A 22,542-nucleotide genomic window follows, 5' to 3' on the forward strand; every position below is an offset into this window, starting at 1 on the left:
TTTCTAGTCCCAAGATCAAACCATTTGTATGCCCAGGGAAGAATTCATACAGAAGATGACAGAGACTGTAGGTTGTGGCACAAAGGAAGAATTTGAAGAACTCTTTGACAAAGTGGATGTGGCCCGGGATGGCTTCATTGGCTGGGACAAGCTGACTTCATTTATCCTTCTATCGCTTTATGAAAGAGATGAACGAGAAAAGGCAACAGTGGTTCCCCAATGGAAGGATCTTGAGTTCCTCCCAGGAAAACACAAGGATACCATTCAGAAAGTAGTTTTCTTAAAAAGTTCAAGTCGTTATTTGACTATTAGCAAGGAAGGCTTACTAGGAGTCTGGGGAGAGAACTTGAAGTTGCAAAAAGCACTTCCTATCACTGCAGATGCTGCCAAACTCAAACACCTCTGGGTGACAAGTTTGGTTTCTCTGGAAAATGTTAACAAGGTACAAAATCTTTGTATATACACTTGCTACTTGTGACAAAGATGAGAAAATTATTGAAGAGAGCCCCTGGCCAGTAGCAAGTGCAACACCAGCAGTGACAGAGAGCCACATTCATCGTTGGTGACACTCATCTTACCTGGAGGGAATATGCGCAGAAGTATCTGCTTTCCAGAGCCCTTGTCTTGTCTTAAGATGACATCACAGAGTGAATGGCTCATATCATTTTCATTTCTTATGTGGCTAATTGTCAACATTCTTAGGGATGAAGGATGCTGGTGGATGCATAATTGAAATATTAAAAAATTATGACTTTCATGATGAAAGTATTTTGTTTTGGCTTGATTTTTGGCTACAGTCCAATGTTAGAATTAAATACATTTGTGCTATGCATACTTCCATAATACTATAACAACTCTCAGAGTACTATGACTCATTTGGGAATTAGATTTGCATGCTTGCTTTGTATATTAATTTCACTAAATCCACCATAAATATTCTACTTGGTTCCTCTAGATAGCAGTGGCTTTTACAAGCAGAGAGATTTGTTTCTATGATCTACTGTCCAAAGAAGAATTTCCTTGTCAATATAAACTCCAAGGCCTGAGAGGAACTCCCATTTGCATGGATTATTGGTATGATCCTCTTGATCCTAAAGAATCCATCCTTTCTTTTGGGGATATAACTGGAAAGGTAAGTGAGTGAAGATAAAACCTCACAATAAGCATTTAATCCTCAAGCTTTATCGAAAAGTAGAAATTAAAATGCCTTGAGTATGAATTTATGTGTTACAAATTTTGAGGCTATACCCATTAGACAAGGGAGAGATGGGTGATACTACAATTCCACTTTTTAGTGATAAAATACAGGACTTCATATGATCTTCTGGCCTATTTGTAGTCATATTTTTCTAGTTTATAAACTTACAAACTTTATGTTATAAAATAATTTATATATTAGATCCTAATATTAATAAATGTTGACTATTAAATGTCTTAACTAACTTCCCATGGACCATTCAAGTTAATTGTTTTGATTTGCAGGATGTACATTATCAGACGGCCAAGAAAGTGTTCATTTTTTGTATCACATAACAAAGGAATAGAGGCATGAAAAAAATGGTAACATTGAACCTGTGACATTGGATACAGCCATTTTTCCTTCTTTGAAATTGCAGTTTAGATGAGAGAAATAATCACTTACTCAATGACATTGGAGTGAGCCAGACACTGAAGAGGCTTGAACAATCAATTCTCTTTCATGATTGTGAAAGCTTCCATTCTTAGTGTTTTCAGTGGCAAGTCCTTTTTTAAAATGAAAAGCTGTGCTTGGAAACCACTTAACCAACTGTGCAGTAGTTCTACTGTCATTGCTTGTATGCTTTAAGTAATATTATTGGGTAACATCTTTCAAACTCATGATCTATTTCTTGTTAATCTTAAAGGACTTAGAACCATTGTCTAGCACTTATACTTTCTGTGTTTGTTTCTCTTTCAATGATTCAAGGTTCAAGTGATAGTTTTCACAGCAGCTGTCATTTCCCTTTTTGAACGGCCTGCTAATGCATGTGATGATGAAGAAGCAACAATGACCATCGACTGGGCAGACTTGCTCTCTGGATGTCACAAATGTTGCTACATATTACAGCACACACTTCATCATGGAGACTGGGTCAGGCAAGGTACTATATTTGAACAGTAACGGAGGAAACAGTCACTTTCAGCGTCTACATTTATATTCCTTAATGAAAATGTTTCACACAGAATGTTTAAATTTAGAAACTGATAATTGGTTCTCTGGAGGTTTTTCCCTAGACCCACTTTATCCTCTGGATGCTAGCATGAATGACTTCTTTTCTTTCCTTGTAAAATGTATGCTTCATTCAATTAATTCAGATGAACTATATACTCAGAAGTCTCAAAAGACAGAAGAATATTGTCATAGACTCTCTTCAGCTTCAATTCCACTCTGATCCTAACCTGTACCAGTTATTCCCACATTGCTTAGTAAAAGAATTTAATGAATTCCTCAAAAATGCTTCTTTTCTTTTTTGTATTCTTATGAGAAACACAGTTTGGCTGTCTTCACAATGTAATTTATTTCTTACCTTTTCTCTTTTAACCTTTTATTTAATTTTACTGATAATTTGTTTTGTATATTTTAGCCATCACTTTTATTATTTTTATTACTTATACATATATATTTAATTTTTAAAATATATTTTATAAGAAAGGTCACTGTGCTTGTTAGTCTTAAGTCAACTTGACACACAAATTAGAGTTATCTGAAAGGAAGGAACCATGAAAAAATGCCTCCAGAAGATCCAGCTATAAAGCATTTTATTCATTAGTGATTGATGGGAGAAGGCCCAGCCCATTGTGGGTGATGCCATCCCTGGGCTGGTGACCCTAAGTTCTGTAAGAAGAATGTCCTGAATTCTATAAGAAAGCCATGCATAGTAAACCAATAAGCAACACCCATACTTGGCCTCTTCATCAGCTCCTATCTCTAGGTTCTTGCCCTATTTGAATTCTTGTCTGACTTACTTTGATGATTAACAGCAATATGGAAGTATAAGCCAAATAAACACATTACTCCAACTTACTTTTTGGTCATGGTGTTTTGCCACAGCAATAGAAACCCTAAGACAGTCACTTCATATTCATTATTTTTTCCCTTTTTCTTCCTTCTTTTACTCTTTCTTTAGAGAAAGTTTCATTATACAGCTCAGTTTGGGACTGGACATGTGATTCTTCTCCTGCCTTCAAATTATAGATAAAGCTCTCTCGGTCTCTCTCTCTCTCCCTCTCTCCTTCTCTCCCTCCTGTCTCCCTCTTAATATAACATGAGTTCTTCTTGTCTAGAGTGCATGTGTAGTAATTTGTGATAAGATTATTTTATAAATCATCATTTATAGAATAGTAGTACTTTCTTAAAACTTATTCATGAGTTAATGATTCTCATAAGTACTTTAATTCTTAAAAAATTGATTTTATGATTCAAGTGCAAGGTGTATGATTTTTGTACTGTTATAAAGGACCATGGTGATTTTCTCATGTAAAAATTGCTACATTAAATGAAAACCCACAGAAAAGAGTAGAAATTAGCAATTTCAATGACTTGAATAATATCTAATGAAATTAATATTACCAGTCAACTTTTAACATGATTTTAAAAAGGAATGGTCAAATACACCAACTGTTGGCTTTTCCCACAGCTTTATGACCTTTGATATCATGTTGTTGTAACTGATCTTCTAATATGTGGTCCCAAATCAAGTTCTATACGAGTGACAATATAACTTTTTTCAGTATTAATTACATATTTGGTGCATTTGATCCAACCTTGATTTTGGCAGGATATTTTTTTTGGGGGAAAACAAAACTGGACGTTTTTTGATCATCTATTTTGATAGGCACAAAATTATGTGTCAAATTTTTGTGATACCAAAATAAGGATCAATGCACTAGAGATGAACTGAAGGAAGCTATTAGAGCCACTTTTGATTTAAGTACTCTTTGTCTACACATAAACAAAAGAATAAATTATAAAAACAAAGCAGTAAGTTCAGCACTCTAGTATAGTGGGTCTTTGAAGTTTGGTGTATTATTTGGCTTCCATCATTTTACAGTGACATGGATAAATAAAATGTAGCCTGCAGTATGATACTTTTGAAGTGGCTGAATATCAACTAAGAGTTTCTACAGTGATGTCTTGAGGGAGCAGAAAGGTTGAGTCAGGTGAAGAATAGAAGAAAGGGTATGAGATAGGTAGGGTTTTAGTTGGGGGGGTGGTAGGGAGGAAGGAAGGGAGAAGGGAACTGGGATTGTCATGTAAATCAATCTTGTTTCTAATTCAAATAAAAATGATAAAAAACAAAACAAAAAAAAAGAGTTTCTGCAGATGATTAATGTTCAAATGTGTTCTTCTTATTCAAGATCTAATGCAAATTCTACTTCAATTTCATTTAAGCATCTTAAAAAACACAGTGTTTATAGCACAGGACCTGAAGGGACCAGCTCCCCTTTCGGCAGCCATAACAGCCGAACACATGCTTGCCATAACCTTGCCTTGGTAACTTAGAGGTCAGATGCCTACCTCGTGACAAGTAACCAATCAGAAGTTAGCTGGTGGCACTATGCTTTACGACCCTGGGTGTACTTTACGGACAAGCACACAGCAATGACGCAGAGCATAGCAACCACCCTGGGAGGGCTTATGGGCCATAACAACCAGTTGACCAATCAACACAGGGCAAGCCCTCCAAGGCTGGAAGCACACCAATAGTGAGCCTGTGCGTACCCCTAGACACTCCCCTTACGCTGCCCTGCAAGAGCTTTTGGGAGGCCCTAGTTCTTGTCTTTGCTAGCCATCTGTATGGCGGGTGGGTGAAAGACCCGAGCTAACATGGGGCTAGCTCGTTAAATTACAATAAAGCCTCATGTAGTTTGCAGCAAGCTCTCGAATCCGCCTGGTAATTGGGGTGACCAAGGTCGTGGCCTGGGACCCCGGATACCTGAGTTTTCCGGGGGTCTAACAGACCCTGTCCATGAGTCATTTGTATTTTTGTTTGCAGTATGAGATTGTTCTTCAGGTAAAGGTAAATTTCCTCTTCATCATAGTCTCATCATATCATTCTCATCTGTTGATAAAACATATGGAAGTAAGTCAGAGTGAAGATTGTATCTATGACCTAAGAAATCCTGTGTGAGAATATGCCTCCTAAAATCACTGTTCACTAGGAACTAGCTACAGAAAAAGAATATATATGTACACACACACATACATACATACATACATACATACACACACACACACACACACCATATCCATCCATAGCTACTCAGTACTAAGGCAAGGGAATCTTGACTGCCTGAGGTGTGAGTGAGCTTAAAGCTAGATTGGGAACTTTTTGAGACTCTATCTCAAAATTAAATTGAAGGCTGTTTATATAGCTCAGTGGTAAGGTAGTTATCTAGCTTGCACAAGGCCCTAGTGCATGTGGGTACTCTCTCTCTCTCTTTCTCTCTCTCTCTCTCTCTCTTCTCTCTCTCTCTCTCTCTCTCTCTCTCACACACACACACACATACATACACACACACGTATGTATGCATATAGACAGAGAAATATGATCTCATGTGTATAAACACAATTTATCTCAAAAACAAGCACATATGCATGCATACACATATATACACACTTCAGTAATTTAAAATTGTTCCCTTATTCAGTTTCTAGGTTTAAAACTCAACTACCTTTAAACATGGATCTGTAAGACACTTGGAAAAGCTAAGCCTTCCAGGATCTTAGCCCAGGACCTCGGCCACCCCAATCACAGAATGGAGGCAAAAGCTTGATGCAAATTGCATGAGGCTTTATTGTAGTTTAATGAGCTAACCCCATGTTAGCTCGGGTCTTTGACCCACCCACCATGGCGGATGGTTAGCGAAGACAGTTCAAAGCTGCTGCGTACAGATCTTTATAGGGCAGCGTAAGGGGAGTGTCTAGGGATATGCACAGGCTCAGGATTGGTGTGCCTCCAGGATTGGAGGGCTTGCCCTGTGTTGATTGGTCAACTGGTTGTTATGGCCCATAAGCCCTCCCAGGGTGGTTGCTATGCTCTGTGTCATTGCTGTGTGCTTGTCCGTAAAGTACACCCAGGGTCGTAAAGCATAGTGCCACCAGCTAACTTCTGATTGGTTACTTGTCACGAGGTAGGCATCTGACTTTCTAGTGTCTAGGACAAGGTCATAGAAGCTTCCCTTTTGGCAGCCATAATGGTCAAACACATGCTTCTATGACCTTGTTCTAGACACTAGAAAGTCAGATGCCTGCCTCGTGACAAGTAACCAATCAGAAGTTAGCTGGTGGCACTATGCTTTACGACCCTGGGTGTACTTTACGGACAAGCACACAGCAATGACACAGAGCATAGCAACCACCCTGGGAGGGCCTATGGGCCATAACAACCAGTTGACCAATCAACACAGGGCAAGCCCTCCAATCCTGGAGGCACACCAATCCTGAGCCTGTACGTACCCCTAGACACTCCCCTTAGGCTGTCCTATAAGATCTCTCGGGAGCCCCTAGGAGCCGTCTTTTGCTAGCCATCCACCATGGCGGGTGGGTGAAAGACCCGAGCTAACATGGGGTTAGCTCGTTAAATTACAATAAAGCCTCGTGCAGTTTGCAGCAAGCTTTCGAATCTGCCTGGTGTTTGGATGACCGAGAACGTGGCCTGGGACCCCGGAGACTTGAGTTTTCGGGGGTCTAACAACTGGGGTTTGCAGCAATTATGGGCAATACTCCCTGACTTTCAAGACATGCTCTGCCAAGGGCAGCCAAGAGATGGCTGCTTGGATTTGATATCCATTGCACTGCAACAGCAGGATCAATATTCTTACAATTCCTCAGGCATATATTTGGTCATTTTCTTCTCAGTATAAGAAAATATACAAGTGAAGAAACACAACCATGGAAATACATTTTTAGTAAAATTAAGGGTAAGGTATCTGTTATATTGAAATATTAGAGAGGAAACAGTTAGTTATAAGTATGTTAGCATATGCTTTAAACAGGAGTTAAGATGCGATCTGATTAAAAATTTGAAGGAGAAAATATTTTAATCTTGTCTGAGTGGTTCTATGTCATAGTTTAATAGAAAAATAATTACATTCTGAAATGACTCCAAAATGCATGTAGATATTTAGGGCAGTAGTGGAGAGAATTTCCTTTTACAGGAATGGCCCTCTGTCGTGGCCTGGCATGCCTCAGCCCCAAGCCACGGTAGCCATGAGGTTCAGCCTGAGTGGGGGAGCATGGACTTGGGAATTCCTAGTAACCCAATGGCAATAAAGACCAGACACAGGCATCTTGTCATCTTTAGAGAGCTCTCAGTTCCATGTTGCAAAACTGGAGTTTCTTGTTTATTCAGAGTCTTCCTGGCTGTTTCCTAACCCTGACTCTGAAGCCATTTCTCTCTCCTCTAGTGGACTCCTCTGCCTCTAGTCTCTAACTCCTCACTTGTTACTTACAACCCTTGCCTTCCACCCAGGTTCAGGCCTATTCAAATGCCTAGTCCCGTAGAAATGCAAACGAGGGGACATTCCCCACTGAGGCTATGCTATTCAATAGCAAATCAGTTAGCATCCACAATTCAATGCAGCCCGGAGCTTCCAGTTACTGGAACCGGAGGTTCGGTCCTTGAGACATTCCTTAATGGAATTTTCCTGGGCCCCGACAGCCCTCTATAGGACATGTTTCAGAACTTATTGTCTGAATACATAGCTATTAAAGAAATATGAGCCTGGTGTGGTGGTGCTTGTCTTTAATTCTAGAATTCCATTTCTGAGGAAAGATTATAAGTCTGAGGTTAGCCTGGATACACAGACTGTTCAAATTCACCCTGAGCTATAGAGCATATTTTGTTTCAAACAAACAAGCAAGCAAATAAACAAGTGGCTGGGCTGTCACTCAGTGGTAGTTCTTGCTTAGAAGGCGCAAGCTGAAAAAAATATTGCTAAAACAAAGATCACGGCTTTATCACAGCAAAATGTATTCTTCCACTTTGTTTGGGTCAAACACAGGAGATCCCAACAAGCTTACAGTGAAAGACCTCAGAAGGTGTACTTTCATAGAAGGAGACCCGCACCCAGGAACCAGCGAAACCACGAACTTTGGATGCAAAAGCAAGAGGCTTTATTAGTAGCACTGGTACCCGGGGACTTAGCTTTTTTTAGGCTAAGCCCCGAGCCCCGGAAGGGGAGTCCTTTTATAGGGGAAAAAGGCACCGTAATAGGGGGGGAGCGCGGTGCCAGGCGGGGCGGGCCGGGGGGCGCGATCCCTGCCGGGGTGAAGGCTTGGGAGGCCCCGGCAGCTCCGCGCCTTGGAGGCGGCTCCCCGCTCGCAGCTCCTGGACAAGCAGCATCGCTGTTCTCCCAGCTCAAGTTCCCCTTCCAGGCGCCACCTGCGCTGCACTCTCCAGCCCCTGGCCGAACCCTGGCCCTGCCCTGCTCAGTCCCCGCCACGCTGCCCTCGGTCAACTGCTCCTCCTGCCTGCTCCAGAGAGAACACCCAGCACCGGCACAGGCGGTGAAGACAGAGGAGCAGGGGGCATGCAGAAGCATTCTGAGCGGGTCTTTCAACAGTGATAACAAAACCTTAATTGTTGCAGTAATTAATAGAGCTGGTGCCAGAAAATTTAAACAACAGGCTATGTTTCCTTGGGGAGTCTTTATAACTGACTAATGGGGATGAAGCTGGCAAGAGAAGCTGGATCTAGGGACTTGGCACCTGTGTTGTTCTGCTTCCCAGAGTTGAAATGATGCCTTCCAGGTAGAGGGCATTGCATCACTGAGTAGCTAGACCATGCTGTTCTTGCCAAGAGTAATGCTGTGTTCAATGCAGTAAAAATTAGGTGTGAGCTGGTGACCAGGTTTTGAAGAAAGCACTCTTCCAGCCTGAGTCCCGGACACCCACCTCTCCCTGTGGGGGCAGGGCCAGACCATATTGGGGAAACCCACAGAAACAGTTGACCCAAGCAAGTAGAAGTCCACTGACTCCATACTAATAGCTAGGGAATGTGTAAAACACTTAACTAGGCCCCCTGAATGTGGGCATCAGTTGGGGGCCTTGGGCAGTCTATGTGCCTGCTGGCCCTGGAACTAGTATTTATCCCTAGTGCATGAACTGGCTTTTTGGAGCACATTCTTTATGGAGGGATACCTTGCTCAGCCTGAAAGTCTTAAAAATTAGCAAAGAAATATAGCCCAGATAAGGAAACTCTCCCAACGGAATGTAGGGTGGCCTAACTCAGAAACTGACTAAGGCCACTACTATGACTCAGTGCCTGGAATTTACCAGCTTACAAGGCCATAAGATAACTGGGTACCAAGAATTCCCAGATGGCCACCCTCCCCGAGGGGCTCATGAAGGAAACAGATTCCCCCACTGGTCAATGTGTCAATAATTAACAATTAAGGGTCTCTATGAAACAAAGAGATAGCTACCATTTGCTCAGGCACATCCTGAGATCTACAGATTTTACAACTGGTGGGGTCAGGAGGCCATCTGATTCCTAGGCCTCCCCTCAAGACAAAGGGCCTCCTAGGAACCCATGACTCTGGTAAGAGTCAAGGCCCCTCCCTAAACTTGTTGTTTTTGCCTTTAAAAACTCCTGTGCCTGGGGGAAGGGGCTGCTCTCTAGCCTGCATGCTGAGAAAGAGCCAGTTTGTACAAATGTCCACCTTTCATTAAAGCCTCTTGCTGTTTGCATCAAGTTTCTGCCTCCGCAGGGTGATTGGGGTGGCTGCGGTCCTGGGAAAAGATACTGGAGGCCTGAGTTTCCGGGGGTCTTACAAGCCTAGATACAGGGGGAAGGCCTAGATCTTGCCCCAAATGATGTGACAGACTTAGATGATTCCTCATGGGAGTAAATGGGGTATGCGATGGGGAGATGGTGGAGGGAGTGACAGGATGGGAGTGAGAGGTCACTGGGATTGGTATGTAAAATAGGATTGTTTTAAAAATAAGTATAAAAAGCATTACTGGTTATAAATGATCCAGATTTCCATACTAATTCAGAGTCTGTTCCAAATGTAGAGTGGTGGGGTCTGTGTTATTTTAAGTGTATTCAATAGTACTACCTCACTTTGGGATATTAGTTTTTATTTTCAAGTCATTTTCTCACATTAAATAATTGTTACTTTGCAGGGTCATTTTGACAGTACACACAAGGACAAGGATTAATGGCAGGTCTCTTTAATGACTTTTCATTGTGTCTTTAATTTTTATTGAATGTTTTTAATTGAAGTAGAATTACTTCACTTTTTATTTTATTTTCTTCAGCCCCTCCCAGCTATCTTTTCTCAACTTCCCCATTCCTCCCTACTCAAATTGTACACACACACACACACACACACACACACACACACAGAGAGAGAGAGAGAGAGGGGGGGGGTAGGAAAGAGCAAGAGAGATCCTAATATCATTGAAAAGGAGGCTTTAATGTCCTTTTAAATTCCCGTGTAGCAAGAAAGTGTTGAACATTAATATCTTACTGGACCACTAAAAAAATATAATAATAAGAGACCAAAGTTTGTCTTTTATTCTTAAAATGCTACATAAATTATGTTAAAAATGTTTCTTCTTCAATTTTCAAACTCACCAGAAGTGTGAAAAACAAATAATTAATTTGTGCAGCTCATCTCATTCCATAGCTTGATGTTCTGGAAAGGTGTTTTTGTTTTAATTTTATTTTTATCACAACGTGTTATTTCCTTACTACAATTAAAGAAGTGAGGGGAACCTTTTTTTTTTCCTTCAGGTAATTTAGTTTTAAAGAAATGGCTCTGTGGCTGTTCTCTCATCTTTTACTTGTGTGTTCCCCAGGAGCTCTGTCGTTCTACAATTTAATGAAAAACAAGTTATATCTTGATTGGATATGAGTTGTGAATTCTTGACACTCCAGTATGTGACCTGGCAGACCCATCAATGTCACCCTTTAGACCTCCCTTTCTCCCTTCCTCCCTCCTTTCCTGCCTCCCTACTTCTCTCTACCAGTCTCTCTTTTAAGAAAGAAATACAGTGGATGACTGAATAAGGATGGAGATATTCAGGAAGATAAAAGACTCTGGTTCTCATAGGGACTCAGTAGCAACACCAAGGAGTCAGGAAAGGGAAGACTGAAGTTCATATGGGGATTTGTTTTGAGAGTGAGGGGACAGGGGACAGAAATTTAGCTAGTAGTAAAAATCATCCCAGCTATGATCTGGCATATGTGCAGCAGTGTGGTTGAGGGCAAAAGAAGAATACAATAGAAAGTAAAAGGAGAGCTCACTGTTGTCAGTTCATTCTTGTCTCCATTTGTAATTAGTCACATCACCTGGGGCAAATTGAGTTTTGAAATGTCTATTTCCTCATTAGCAAACTTCAAATAACTTACGCAATGAAGATTATGATAGACTGAGAGCTCCAGGCATGCTGCCTGGTACATGAGAAGGGTTCAGCAAATTATCTTCATCATTCTAAAATAAATAATCCATAAGACAAGGAAAAGGAATAATGGAGGACAAGCTAGAACCAGACTGGAAACATTGACTCCCTTTTCCCCCTAGTAGTATCTTCTATGTTTCATGACATTTCATAGTGAGTTATCTTCTGCAGAGTGTGCTTCCCTTTCTGAAATTCCCTTTTGCATTTTGACTTCCTTTTTGTCTTGGAGAAATTGTGTTCGGTTCAATATCAGATCTGGTTAAATTTGTTTATATTAAAGAAGTAAAATATAAAATGCAGAATCTAGTTTTTGCTTTGATAGATAATATTAATTAGTACAAGAAATGTTGTGAATCACCCAATGGATGTCAGGCATGATGATACACACTTGTAATCCCAGATCTTGGTAGTCTCAGATATGAAGGTGGTGATTTTGAGCCCAGACTAGGTCATATAGTGAATTCCAGGACAACCTGGGGTGCATATCAAAACCCCTTTGCAAAAAAAAAAAAAAAAAAGCTAAGAGCCACACAAGAAAGCAAGAGGAGAATTCTTTTCTAATCCAATATTACCCTATGCTCAGAGGCTTATTGCCTGAGTTCCTTCTAATCCAATATTACTCTATGCTCAGAGGCTTATTGTCTTGTAGGAATTCTGGTGGGACGTTATTAAAACCCTGGTATTTTTCACAAAAAAATTGTCTTTGCATATCTTTCTGATGGAGTCTATGGTTTTCATGAGATTCTAAATAAATATTTGGTCTCTGAAATTTAAAATCCGGTGAAATTAGTCCTCTAGAGAATGAAATGATGTCTATATTGTACAGAATTCTTTCCAGCAGCTGCCCACGTAGGTGATAAAGGATGTCAGATCCTATGACTCTGGAGTCTTTGTGACATGGATGATGGAAACTAAACTCAGGTTGTCTGCCAGAGCAGTAGGTACACTACTTAGTGTAGGTAACTACCTTAGTGTTCCTTTTATCTTAATTATCTTAATTGTTCTTTTTCGAGTAATACATAGTGTTGATGGACACAAGAAGTTCCTCATTTTAGTGTTTGCTCCTTTAATGCAAGTGGAGTGTTTTGTCCTACCTCCTATCAATAGAATACTGTCATCAATAGAATGATTGTGAAATGTCTTCAAAACACGGAATCACACATGATGTCTGCTTTTAATTAATCTCTATACCATTCAGTGTAGCACTTTACTATGGAATAATATATTGTCTAATTATTTGATTCACAAGCCTTTTTTTCTAAACTCAGAGCCACATGTCTAGTGCACAGACTGAATCTAGTTCTTTAGTATTAGTGAATACCCTGCAATTCTGAAGGTAGGATGGTATCCTTTGAGAAAGGATGTCTGTGGGTGGCACTCTAAATAGTGTCCATCTCATTAAAATACAAATTGGTCATGTGAGATATTTGTTTGCTAGGAAGATAGATATGAAATATATTATATCAAGCCATTCTCATGTCAATATCATCTCTTGAATGAATAAGTTCTAGCTGCTTTCAGAAATAATTAACTCAATAGAATAGGTTAGACATAAAAGTCTGTACCAGCTATGCTTCAGCTTCCTTGTCTTTAGCAATTATTTGGAAATTTGTTTATGCATAATTATGTAAGCACATGTTCTGAATATCTTATAAATAATAGATATTTATTTTTATAGTTCTGAAGGATGTAAAGTTCTGAGATTATGCTGTTGGTAGACAAGGTGTCTACAGAAGGACACTTCTTGAATTATAGATACCAACTTCCAGCTGTGTCCTTTTACAATGAAAGGAACAAACTCCCTTATATCTCTTATGTGAGGGCATTAATCCCAGTTCTGGGGTTGTAATTCCCTAATCACAACCAAGGGGAACCCTTCCTATTACTTCCTTGAAAGGTAGGATTCGATGTATCAATTTGTGAGGCTACAAATACTTAACCATAGCAGTACCTGCTAAGGATTTTGCAGACTGAGTTTTTACTCTTTTGGAAACAACCATTTTTAGATTTATTTCTTTGTGTGTGACTCTGTGAATGAATATGTATGGTCTGTGAGTGAACTGTGGCATGAGTGTGGTATCATGTGGGTTCTGGCTATTGGATTCAGGTCATCAGGTATAGAGGCAAACACCTTGACCTGGATTTAGTCGTCTTGCTGGACCTCAAGCTCTTTTCAGTATAGTGATAGAGTTAAGTATTCTGTTTCAAGTACAATCAGTACTATGATACTGTAAGCTCACTTGAAGTGAGCAGTAGAACAAAATCTCCTACAGCGACAGATGATAAAGATGTCTGTGTCACAGATTAAAAAAATTATATATATATATATGTATATATATATTCTATATATAATTCATAGGAAAACAAGCAGTGTAAGTATGGACTCATTTGATACAAATCCATAAAAGCCACATTTGTGCCTGTACATGGATGTTTTAAAGAAGAAACCCAGGTTTTGGGAAGCAGAACTTTTTATACAGGCACAGGACATGCATCTCATTCCACTCCAGTGAAAGCTACTCTTCTTATTCTGGGTAACAGGCATGCCTGCCATTTGCTTCAAAGGGAGACACTATCTCTGAATCCTAAGGCTGTTTGCTCTGCACATGTCTTTGAAAAGATAATCTTGAATAAAGGACAGCCAGGGCTCAACTCCCTTAGATGTACAGAAATGTTCCCGATCCACTGAGAATTGTCTTCCAAGTCTGCCTCACTTGATTGTACTTAATAAGCAGCAGGCAGAAAAAAAATTAAAAGAATTTCTGTTTAAGTAACTTTTCTTACTCTATACGAGTGACAGAATCCTTTGTGTGAGGCAGGAATTTTATCTTGATATTAAGTCAGAAATCTTTCAATTTTGGATACAAGTAAATTATTTTCTGAGCAAAAAGCAAGAGAGGATCTCTTTGTGAGTAGCAGGTGTCATGTTTCATGCTGATCAAGGAGCAGTTCCTCACCTTTGGAAGCTTGTGATTCTGACAAAAATGAAAGCCCATCATGATACATGCTGACTAGGTGGTTATTGCGTAAGAAATAGGATGTTGCTCCATAACATCTAACACAGGGTCAGCCATCTTGATTTGAATCTTAGAGTCACGTGGGAATCATACCAGGTCTGAATCCTTGTCCATCTACTCTTAAGTGTCCTAGATTGATCAAAATTTAAATAAACCATTGTGCGCACACCAACTATAGCAAGCAGATGTATGCTAGTTCTTGTTTGCCTGCCTCAGGTCTGGGAGGAAGAGTAAAAATAAAAAAATGATCACCTGTTCATTTTCTGTCTACAGAATGCTCCGTGATTTTTGTGATGAATGTTGTTTTCTGCTCTGTGTTTCATAAAAGCAAACAACAAACAAAACCTTAAGGTATTTCTAGAGTAGAGGAAGATTAGAGTGAAGAATATGCTGTGGTTTCTTGCTATAAATTCTTAGGTTGGAGGGAATGGGTGAGTGAGCTGTTCAGAGCTCTCTGATGTGTCACCACACTCTGATATTAGTTTTTACCATTATATATTTAAGTATGTACATTTTGCTAATATGAAAAAAATAATTTGAAATTACTTTATTATTTCTTTTTTCAGTTTCTTACAATGCCTCTTTAGATGCTTTCATTTCCAGTACAACCAGCAATACAAATACTGTGGTGCTAGCATGGAGAGAGAAGTCAGAGAAACTCCTTAAAATGACATCTTTCAACATTGCCCAGGGCATTCACGCTTTTGATTACCATTCTCAGCTCAATTTAATTGGTATGTAAAATAAATCATGATAACTATGAGGGGCTCACAAATTGTCTAGGGTGCATATTTGTATGCAGGGAAGTACTGTACCTTGTTGCTTTATTGCCAGGGAGACCAACTTGAACAGCTCACATTTTATTGCCTTAGAATGTTTGATAATGATGCATATGATGTGCAGTGCGTTTGAATTACACTGGGGTGAAATATGAGAAAGCACCCCGATGCTTTAATGAGTCTTTTTATTAGAATTGGTAGGGGTGGTAGATGACATAGGGAAAGAAAGTAGTTTGCATAGCATCTGCTAGTCTGTCATCTTCTAACACTGTCCAGTGCTTCCCCAGAACAAATTCATCACTTTCAGTACTCACACACATGTGAGCGCATAGACATGCCCACACCAGTATAACTGCAAATCCTAGATGCTTTTCAGAATACAATTTCTAATGATTTTTGTGAATTTATAGGCTAACATAGCTTTAACTTATTAAGGAAGTATTTTTGACGCAAAAGGTGTAAGAAATATAAACTTTTCCAGGTGCTAATCTTTTAAATGAAATACCTAGATACCCTAAAATTTGAGAATTTGATATATAGATATATAAGTTCAAGCATTATAAAACAGACACGTAGAACTGTTATTGAAAAATTTATAGAGTATTTATAGAGTCCACATATGGCCTATGGTATGGGTCGTACACATCCACATTCAGTAGTTAGCATTCGAATGAAAAATGCTGTTGTTCATTAAGGAAACAGACACTTAAAACAATCGATAATAATAGCTGATATAAAATATTTTAGGACAGGTGGGAGAAGGGAAATGGGATTGCCATGTAAAACAATTCTGTTTCTAATTCAAATAAAAAAGTTGGAAAAACAAAACAAAACAAAACAAAAAAAACACTCCCCCCACCCCCGCACTACTGCTGAAAGATGAAATGGCTCAGGCAAGATCTCAGGGTGTGTCACTTGACACCAGTGACAGAGGACAGACCAGATCAGAGGCAAATCCAAAGTGTGGCCACTCTCAAGAATTTCGTGCATCACTCCTCCACCGTCCCCTACCCCCAGTTCTTAAAAAACAATAATATTTTAGCATAGGCCTGGTGAGATGCAACGACTTCTAAGAATACTCCAGATATATCAGGGAAGGCTGGAGGGGTTGATGAATTAATTTGGCAAGGACTCAAATATCACCCATTTAACTCACTGGCTGACTAGTTATTCAATTCCTCTATACTGATCTGTTGTACCAGTGCAGGAAAACACAATAAGTGCAGGTATATAATCAGTTCAAGACCAAGAAACAACCAGAGAGTTAAATAGCATTCCACATGCTCATATAGTACCTCATTTGGTCTTGAGATGGTCCCTGAATGTAAAGAAGCCATGATCAAAAATACCTGATCCCACAATAAAACAGGATAGAAGCATTTGTGATGCTTGGTGGCTTGTAAATGGTTGATTATTTAAACAGTTGTAAAAATAATATGTTCCTAATACTTCTATTTATTGACTTGTGACCTTTGAATATTTAGTTCATTTTTGACTCTCCACACCCCCCCCCACCTAAAAAAACCTCTGTCATTCTGTCTAAATTTCTTGTGTCCCAGAAATAGAGAATTTTGGGGTTAGGAGGAGAAAATGTATTCTCTCCCAGGCAGGCTGTGGGTAATTTACTAAATGAGACAATCTTTTCCCCTTCTAGCCTATGCAAACTCCTGCCTCAAGGTCAATGGCTGTCAACCTGTGGGTCATGATATCAAGCATATCAGTTAAGTTCATTAGGATTCATAATAGCATAATGGCAGCAAAATTAAAGTTGCAAAGTAGCAATAGAATAATATTATGGTTGGGGATTCACCATAACATCAGGAACTGTGTTAAAGGGTCCAGCATTAGAAAGGTGGAGAACCACTGCTCAAGGTCAACTCACACCCTCCATTGAGCTGAACTCAAATTTTTAGTTGGGCGTTGCCAAGATTTTTCTTTCTTCAAGAAAGAAATCATATGTGTAAAACTAATTCAAGAAAATAATTAAAACATTTTATTTTCTTTTGTATTCTGATTAGCAACAGCTGGCATCAACAACAAAGTCTGCCTTTGGAATCCCTATGTTATTTCTAAGCCAGTTGGTGTTCTGTGGGGTCATTCAGCCAGTGTCATAGCAGTCCAATTCTTTGCTGAAAGAAAACAACTTTTCAGCTTTTCCAGAGATAAAGTAAGTAACTCTATACATCTAAATTTTCCATCTCCATTCCCATTTCCCAAGGAAATCTCCACTAGGACCCAAGTTTCCCTGAAAGATGTCTATTGTTCATTCAAACTGGCTAACTATGAAGTCTTGGAGAAATCTGCATTTGGAACAAATATTGATTGATGGTTACTTCACTAGAATTCTGGACAACTGGAAAAAATCATTTCATTAAATTTTTGTTCAAATCATGTATTCATACATTTTATTCTTTTTGTTTGATACTCCATGTCACATCTTAAGAGCATCCAAATTTCTCATTAATTGTACATGGAAAAGAATGGATGTAGGGACAAAAAAATGCTGTTTGGGTAAAATAGTGAAAAGGCACAGTTGACTATTATCACTTTACTATTAAAAAACTTGTTAAATTATAAATTTAAGCTAATTGGAAATATCATGTATATGATAAATTTCAAGTAAATGTCTGATGATCTTGATGGGATTCTTTTGTCTGAATTTGGAGATATTAGGGATCTGACTGAGAGCCTCACATGTGCTAAACACACTCTCTATCATTGAGTCATGTCCTCAGGCCTTGATGGGACATTTTCAACATTGTGGAAAATGACCCATGAATCCTGTAGCCTACATTGACTTCTGAGTACACTATGGTATCTTATTAAACAAATTTCTTAATCTCCAAAGAGTTTGCCTTTTATGTATTGTCTAATTTCCATTTTTACATAATTCTGAACTTTAAAGATTCATTGGCAGTATAATAGATTCTTGGCTGGATGGGTGGCTCCGTGGTTCAGAGCACTTGCTGCTCTTGCAGAGGACATAGGTTCTTTTCCTTGCATCCTCATGGTTGGGTTCACAACCACCCATAATTCCGGCTTCAGAGGACTAAAACCCTCGTCCGAACTCTGCAGGTACCAGGCACACATGTGGTGCCATGTGCATATGTACAGGCAAGCACACACATGGACAACCATCCACCTGCCCACCACACACACAATGATAGATTTCAAGATACCTTCTGAAGAGAAAAGTGGATAATAAGTGGAAATAGTCTCTGAGATTCAGAGAATTTTGCTCTGAATTAGAGGAATGCATCTGTGCTATAGGTGAAACTATGAAACTTAGAAATTCATCTTCGCCTCAAGCCATACTCCTTTCCCCTTAAATGTTACCACACATCTGCCAACCCTTGTTTATTCTGTCATCAAACTCTGTTTATCATCTGGCCTCTCTCTTCACCTCAGCTGCCATTGTTCAAATTTATCTTTCTTGGGCATGGTAGTACAACCTTTAAATCTCAGCACATGGGGGAGGCGAGGCAGGTGAATCTCTATTCATTCAAGGCCAGTCTTGTCTTACAGAGTGAGTTCTCAGCAATCCAGGGACATAGTGAGACTCTGTGTAAAAACAAACCAAACCAAATTAGAACAGAACAAAACAAAACAACAAAAACAAAGAAAGCCTCATCTTTTTAATTCTAAAACACTACAAATATTGCTTACCATGTCTTCTTACAGCAGAAAAATTTCTTTCCATTCTGCTAGTAAAGTACTTTTCAAGAAAACAAACAAATCAATGAATGAAAAACCTTCAGTCTCTCATTTCTACACTCTATTTAATTATCTTAAATTCTTAACTTTCAAACGAAGCCCTCCTCTAATTGGCCTGCCTACTGCACTTCCTTTTCTTCTCATTTATTAATTTCACACTCAGGCAGTATTAACTCTTGGCCCATAACACCATACATTTTCTTGGCACTGCAATTCCACATTCTCTGGAAGTTTCCTCTCCTCTGTTACAATCTGATAGAGAGGTGTTTGTTTGAAGTTTCTCATGTAGACGTGGGTGTTTCCTTCTGTGTACTCCAAATGTTCTTCATTAGAACATTGTCATCATTAATTTGCTTCCTTAAGATGTTAGTATTTTTTTAAACTTGTATTCTCAGTATCTTCCAAAACCTCTGACATACTGTAGGATTTATCTTGTGACTACATGTTTCTAGCTCCAAATGAAGAACTATTTCTTGGACATAAATTAGCAGAGAAACTCAGAATAAGACCTCTTTGGATGCTCTCCTGGATTTAGTTGTCTCACTTTTTGGGGTCTTTGAATATTTTGTTCTGACTTCAATTATTGAACTATCTGTACTGTGTTTCTTTATCTTTAAATTTTGACTTGAAGGTAATAGTTATTTGTTAAATCCATTCTTATTATTTCTAGGATCTAGAACATAATAATACTTTAAACACATGCTAGAAAATATAATATGTAAGTAGTGTAACTGTTAAATCACTTATTATTTTTGAAGTTAGGGACTGTATCTTTCTTGGGTTGTGCCATGTTTGTGCAAGGTCCTCAATAAATTATAGTTAAGTGAGTAAATCTGAACCAGACAAAAAAGAAACAATTATCAGATATTTCATCATTATGGAGCTCCGTGAGTGGTTTTATAACCTTAAAGGCAAGTGCAAAACATGTATTTTGAATCGGGATTGATCTCATACAGCTGTGATCAATAATAAGACTTCCTGGCCTTTTCCCAAAGCAGTTTTGTTCTTCAATTTTCACTTTGGTCTCTAAACTGTTGCATCATTATAAAGCTTGTCATGTTGCCGCTCACATTGGTAGAAATGCATTTCACTTTGATGAATGTGTGACAGTCTCACTCTTTATGTCTACAGCAAACAGCAGGGCTTTCTTCTACTGGGCTAAGCCTCTGCTTTATTGCTGCAAAATTCTTTTGGATATTTTATATTACTGTAGTGAAATTAGACCTCGAGGGAAAATGAAACATCACATTGCTTTCTAACAGTGTTTGATTAGATTGTGCTAGCATCAATCAATTGCTAAATTAGAGGATTTGTGGATCAAAGAAAGTCAAATCTAAAAAACTTCCCCACAATATGGGCTGCAACTTTAGTTCGTTCAGGGAGGTTGTCATATTGCCAGCCTTTTATTTCTTTAAAACTCATATCATAATAAATTATCATAGTTTAATGGCCTTTTATTTTGGATGCCTCCTAAGCCATTGTTTCTAATATGCTAGTGACTCATGGAAAGGTCCTGCTCGAAACTGGTCATCTGCTCATTTAAACAAGGGACTATAAGGGCAGGAGAAGGTTTCTTTGCTGGGGGCTAAACATTCCACTAAGAATGCTGAATGCAGCTCCCCTTTGCTCCTAACTGTTCTCTCATGGGATGCTAATCCGGATTTGGCCACCAGGATCATGATAATTTTTTTACTTAATCCTTTGAGGTGCTGATGTTTCCCAGATCCCATCTACTCTCTAGAACTATGGCTGGCAAGAGAAACACTGGGGTTGATGACTAGAACTTATCCATTGGTCCTGACTCATTCACATTTCCATTTGTTCCTCTGGGGGTACAGTATTTTCATTTTGTTTCAATTACACAAGTAAATGGTTTAAGTCTCTTCTTTAAAAACTACAAATGCTGAAGATGTATATGGAGGGCAAAATAGGAAACATCTTCTTTCTCACTTCTCTGTCAAAGCTATTTCTGTCTCAGGAAATAATTATGAACCCTTGATGTTCCTCTTATACAGTACTCTTATATACTTAATATATCATTGTTGCATGTTGTTATATATTATTCTTATGTATGAATATATATAAGATGGTATTTATTATTTGTATATGTGTATCATGCACAATATATTTTGAGAATATATATTACATATATGTAATATTATCTACGTATATTATATATATTCACTTTGTGTCACTGTCTTCTTTCTCTTATATATCTATTTTATAGTATAGATGGCCATGATTCTGTTATTTAATCACTGATTGACTTAAAAGGTATTGTTCCTAATTTATTTTTAGACCAGTAGCATTCAGTTTTACCTTAGGTCTCTGGGTTATCTAGTCTCTGGTTCCTAGTTATCTAAGCAGTGCCAAGTATGGGTTCCATCTTATGGAGTGGGTCTTAAGTCAAATCAGACATAGGTTGTTTACTTCTACCCAGTTTGTGCCATCATTGCCCTTGCATATTTTGTAAGCAGGACAGATTGTAGATCAAAAGTTTTGTGGTTGGTTTGATGTTTGTTTCTCTTTTGGTACCCTGCAGAGTACCTTTCCATGTCATAGATATAGTACATAGGCGTGAAGTTTGTATGTAGGCAACAGCTAGACATTTCCATGTTCAGTGAGTTATGTGGTTGCTATATTTAGCAATGGGGCCTTGTCAGTTTGTGGAGAAAAAACTACTGTCTTGTCAAAAGATTGAGTTCGACTGGGTGGTGATGGCACATGCCTTTGATCCCAGCACTTGGAAGGCAGAGGCAGGTGGATCTCTGTGAGTTCGAGACCAGCCTGGTCTATAAGAGCTAGTTCCAGAACAGCATCCAAAGCCACAGAGAAACCCTGTCTCAAACCCCACCCGAAAAAGTCTGGGTTCCATGAATCCCCTTGGCCAACAAGTCAATTGTATGAAACCCAGTACTGGAACTGGAAGCTTCATTTGGTGACAAGAGATATCCAGTTGGGGTTCTGTCTCCCTCATTATTTCAAGACTTTGGATTACCTTTATATATTATAGAAAGTTTCCACTACACTAGGTTTCTAAACTGCTCCCCTCAAATACCCTTCGATTCTATCTTTCTTCTTATTCTTTCCCTCAATCTCATCTCCCCTTCCCTTTTCCATCTGATCCTTCCATTTTTGATCCCCCCCAGTGTCCCCCCTGCCAAAATGTTGGCCTCCAGTCCACCCATAAAATCTATTCTATTTACTTGTCCCAGTGTGATCCAGGTGTCCCCACTAGTGTCTCTTCATCTATGCCTAACCTCTCTAACGATTGTTGTTTGGTTATCATTTATTTAATGGTGAATATTTTGATATGAGTGAATACTGCATTTTTATCTCTATCTCTCTGGGTTACATCACTCAGGATGATTCTTTTCTAGTTGCATCCATTTACCTGAAAATTTCATGTCATTCTTTAAAGAGCTGAGCAATACTCCACTATGTAAATGTACCACATTTTCCTTATCCATTCTTCTGTTGAGGGGCATTTAGGTTGTTTCTAATTATTGGCTATTATGAATAAAGCAGCAATGAAGAGGATGCAGTGTCCTTTGGGTGTATGCCCAAGAGTGGTATAACTGGGTCTTGAGGTAGATCCATT

The 22,542-nt window shown here is 38.9% G+C and overlaps 1 protein-coding gene across 1 annotated transcript in view; it reads left to right on the forward strand.

Moving 5' to 3' along the window:
- Wdr49 (WD repeat domain 49) overlaps window positions 1-22,542 on the forward strand; it is a 139,682-nt gene that overhangs the window by 28,244 nt on the left and 88,896 nt on the right. Inside the window, exons 3-7 of the mRNA XM_035451338.1 lie at window positions 15-442; window positions 956-1,132; window positions 1,946-2,120; window positions 15,015-15,182; window positions 17,246-17,394. Of these exons, the coding sequence (XP_035307229.1) occupies window positions 15-442; window positions 956-1,132; window positions 1,946-2,120; window positions 15,015-15,182; window positions 17,246-17,394 (1,097 nt within the window). The remainder of the gene's footprint in view (window positions 1-14; window positions 443-955; window positions 1,133-1,945; window positions 2,121-15,014; window positions 15,183-17,245; window positions 17,395-22,542) is intronic.

This window comes from Cricetulus griseus (assembly GCF_003668045.3).
Source record: "Cricetulus griseus strain 17A/GY chromosome 1 unlocalized genomic scaffold, alternate assembly CriGri-PICRH-1.0 chr1_0, whole genome shotgun sequence".
Classification (NCBI taxonomy): Eukaryota; Metazoa; Chordata; class Mammalia; order Rodentia; family Cricetidae; genus Cricetulus; species Cricetulus griseus.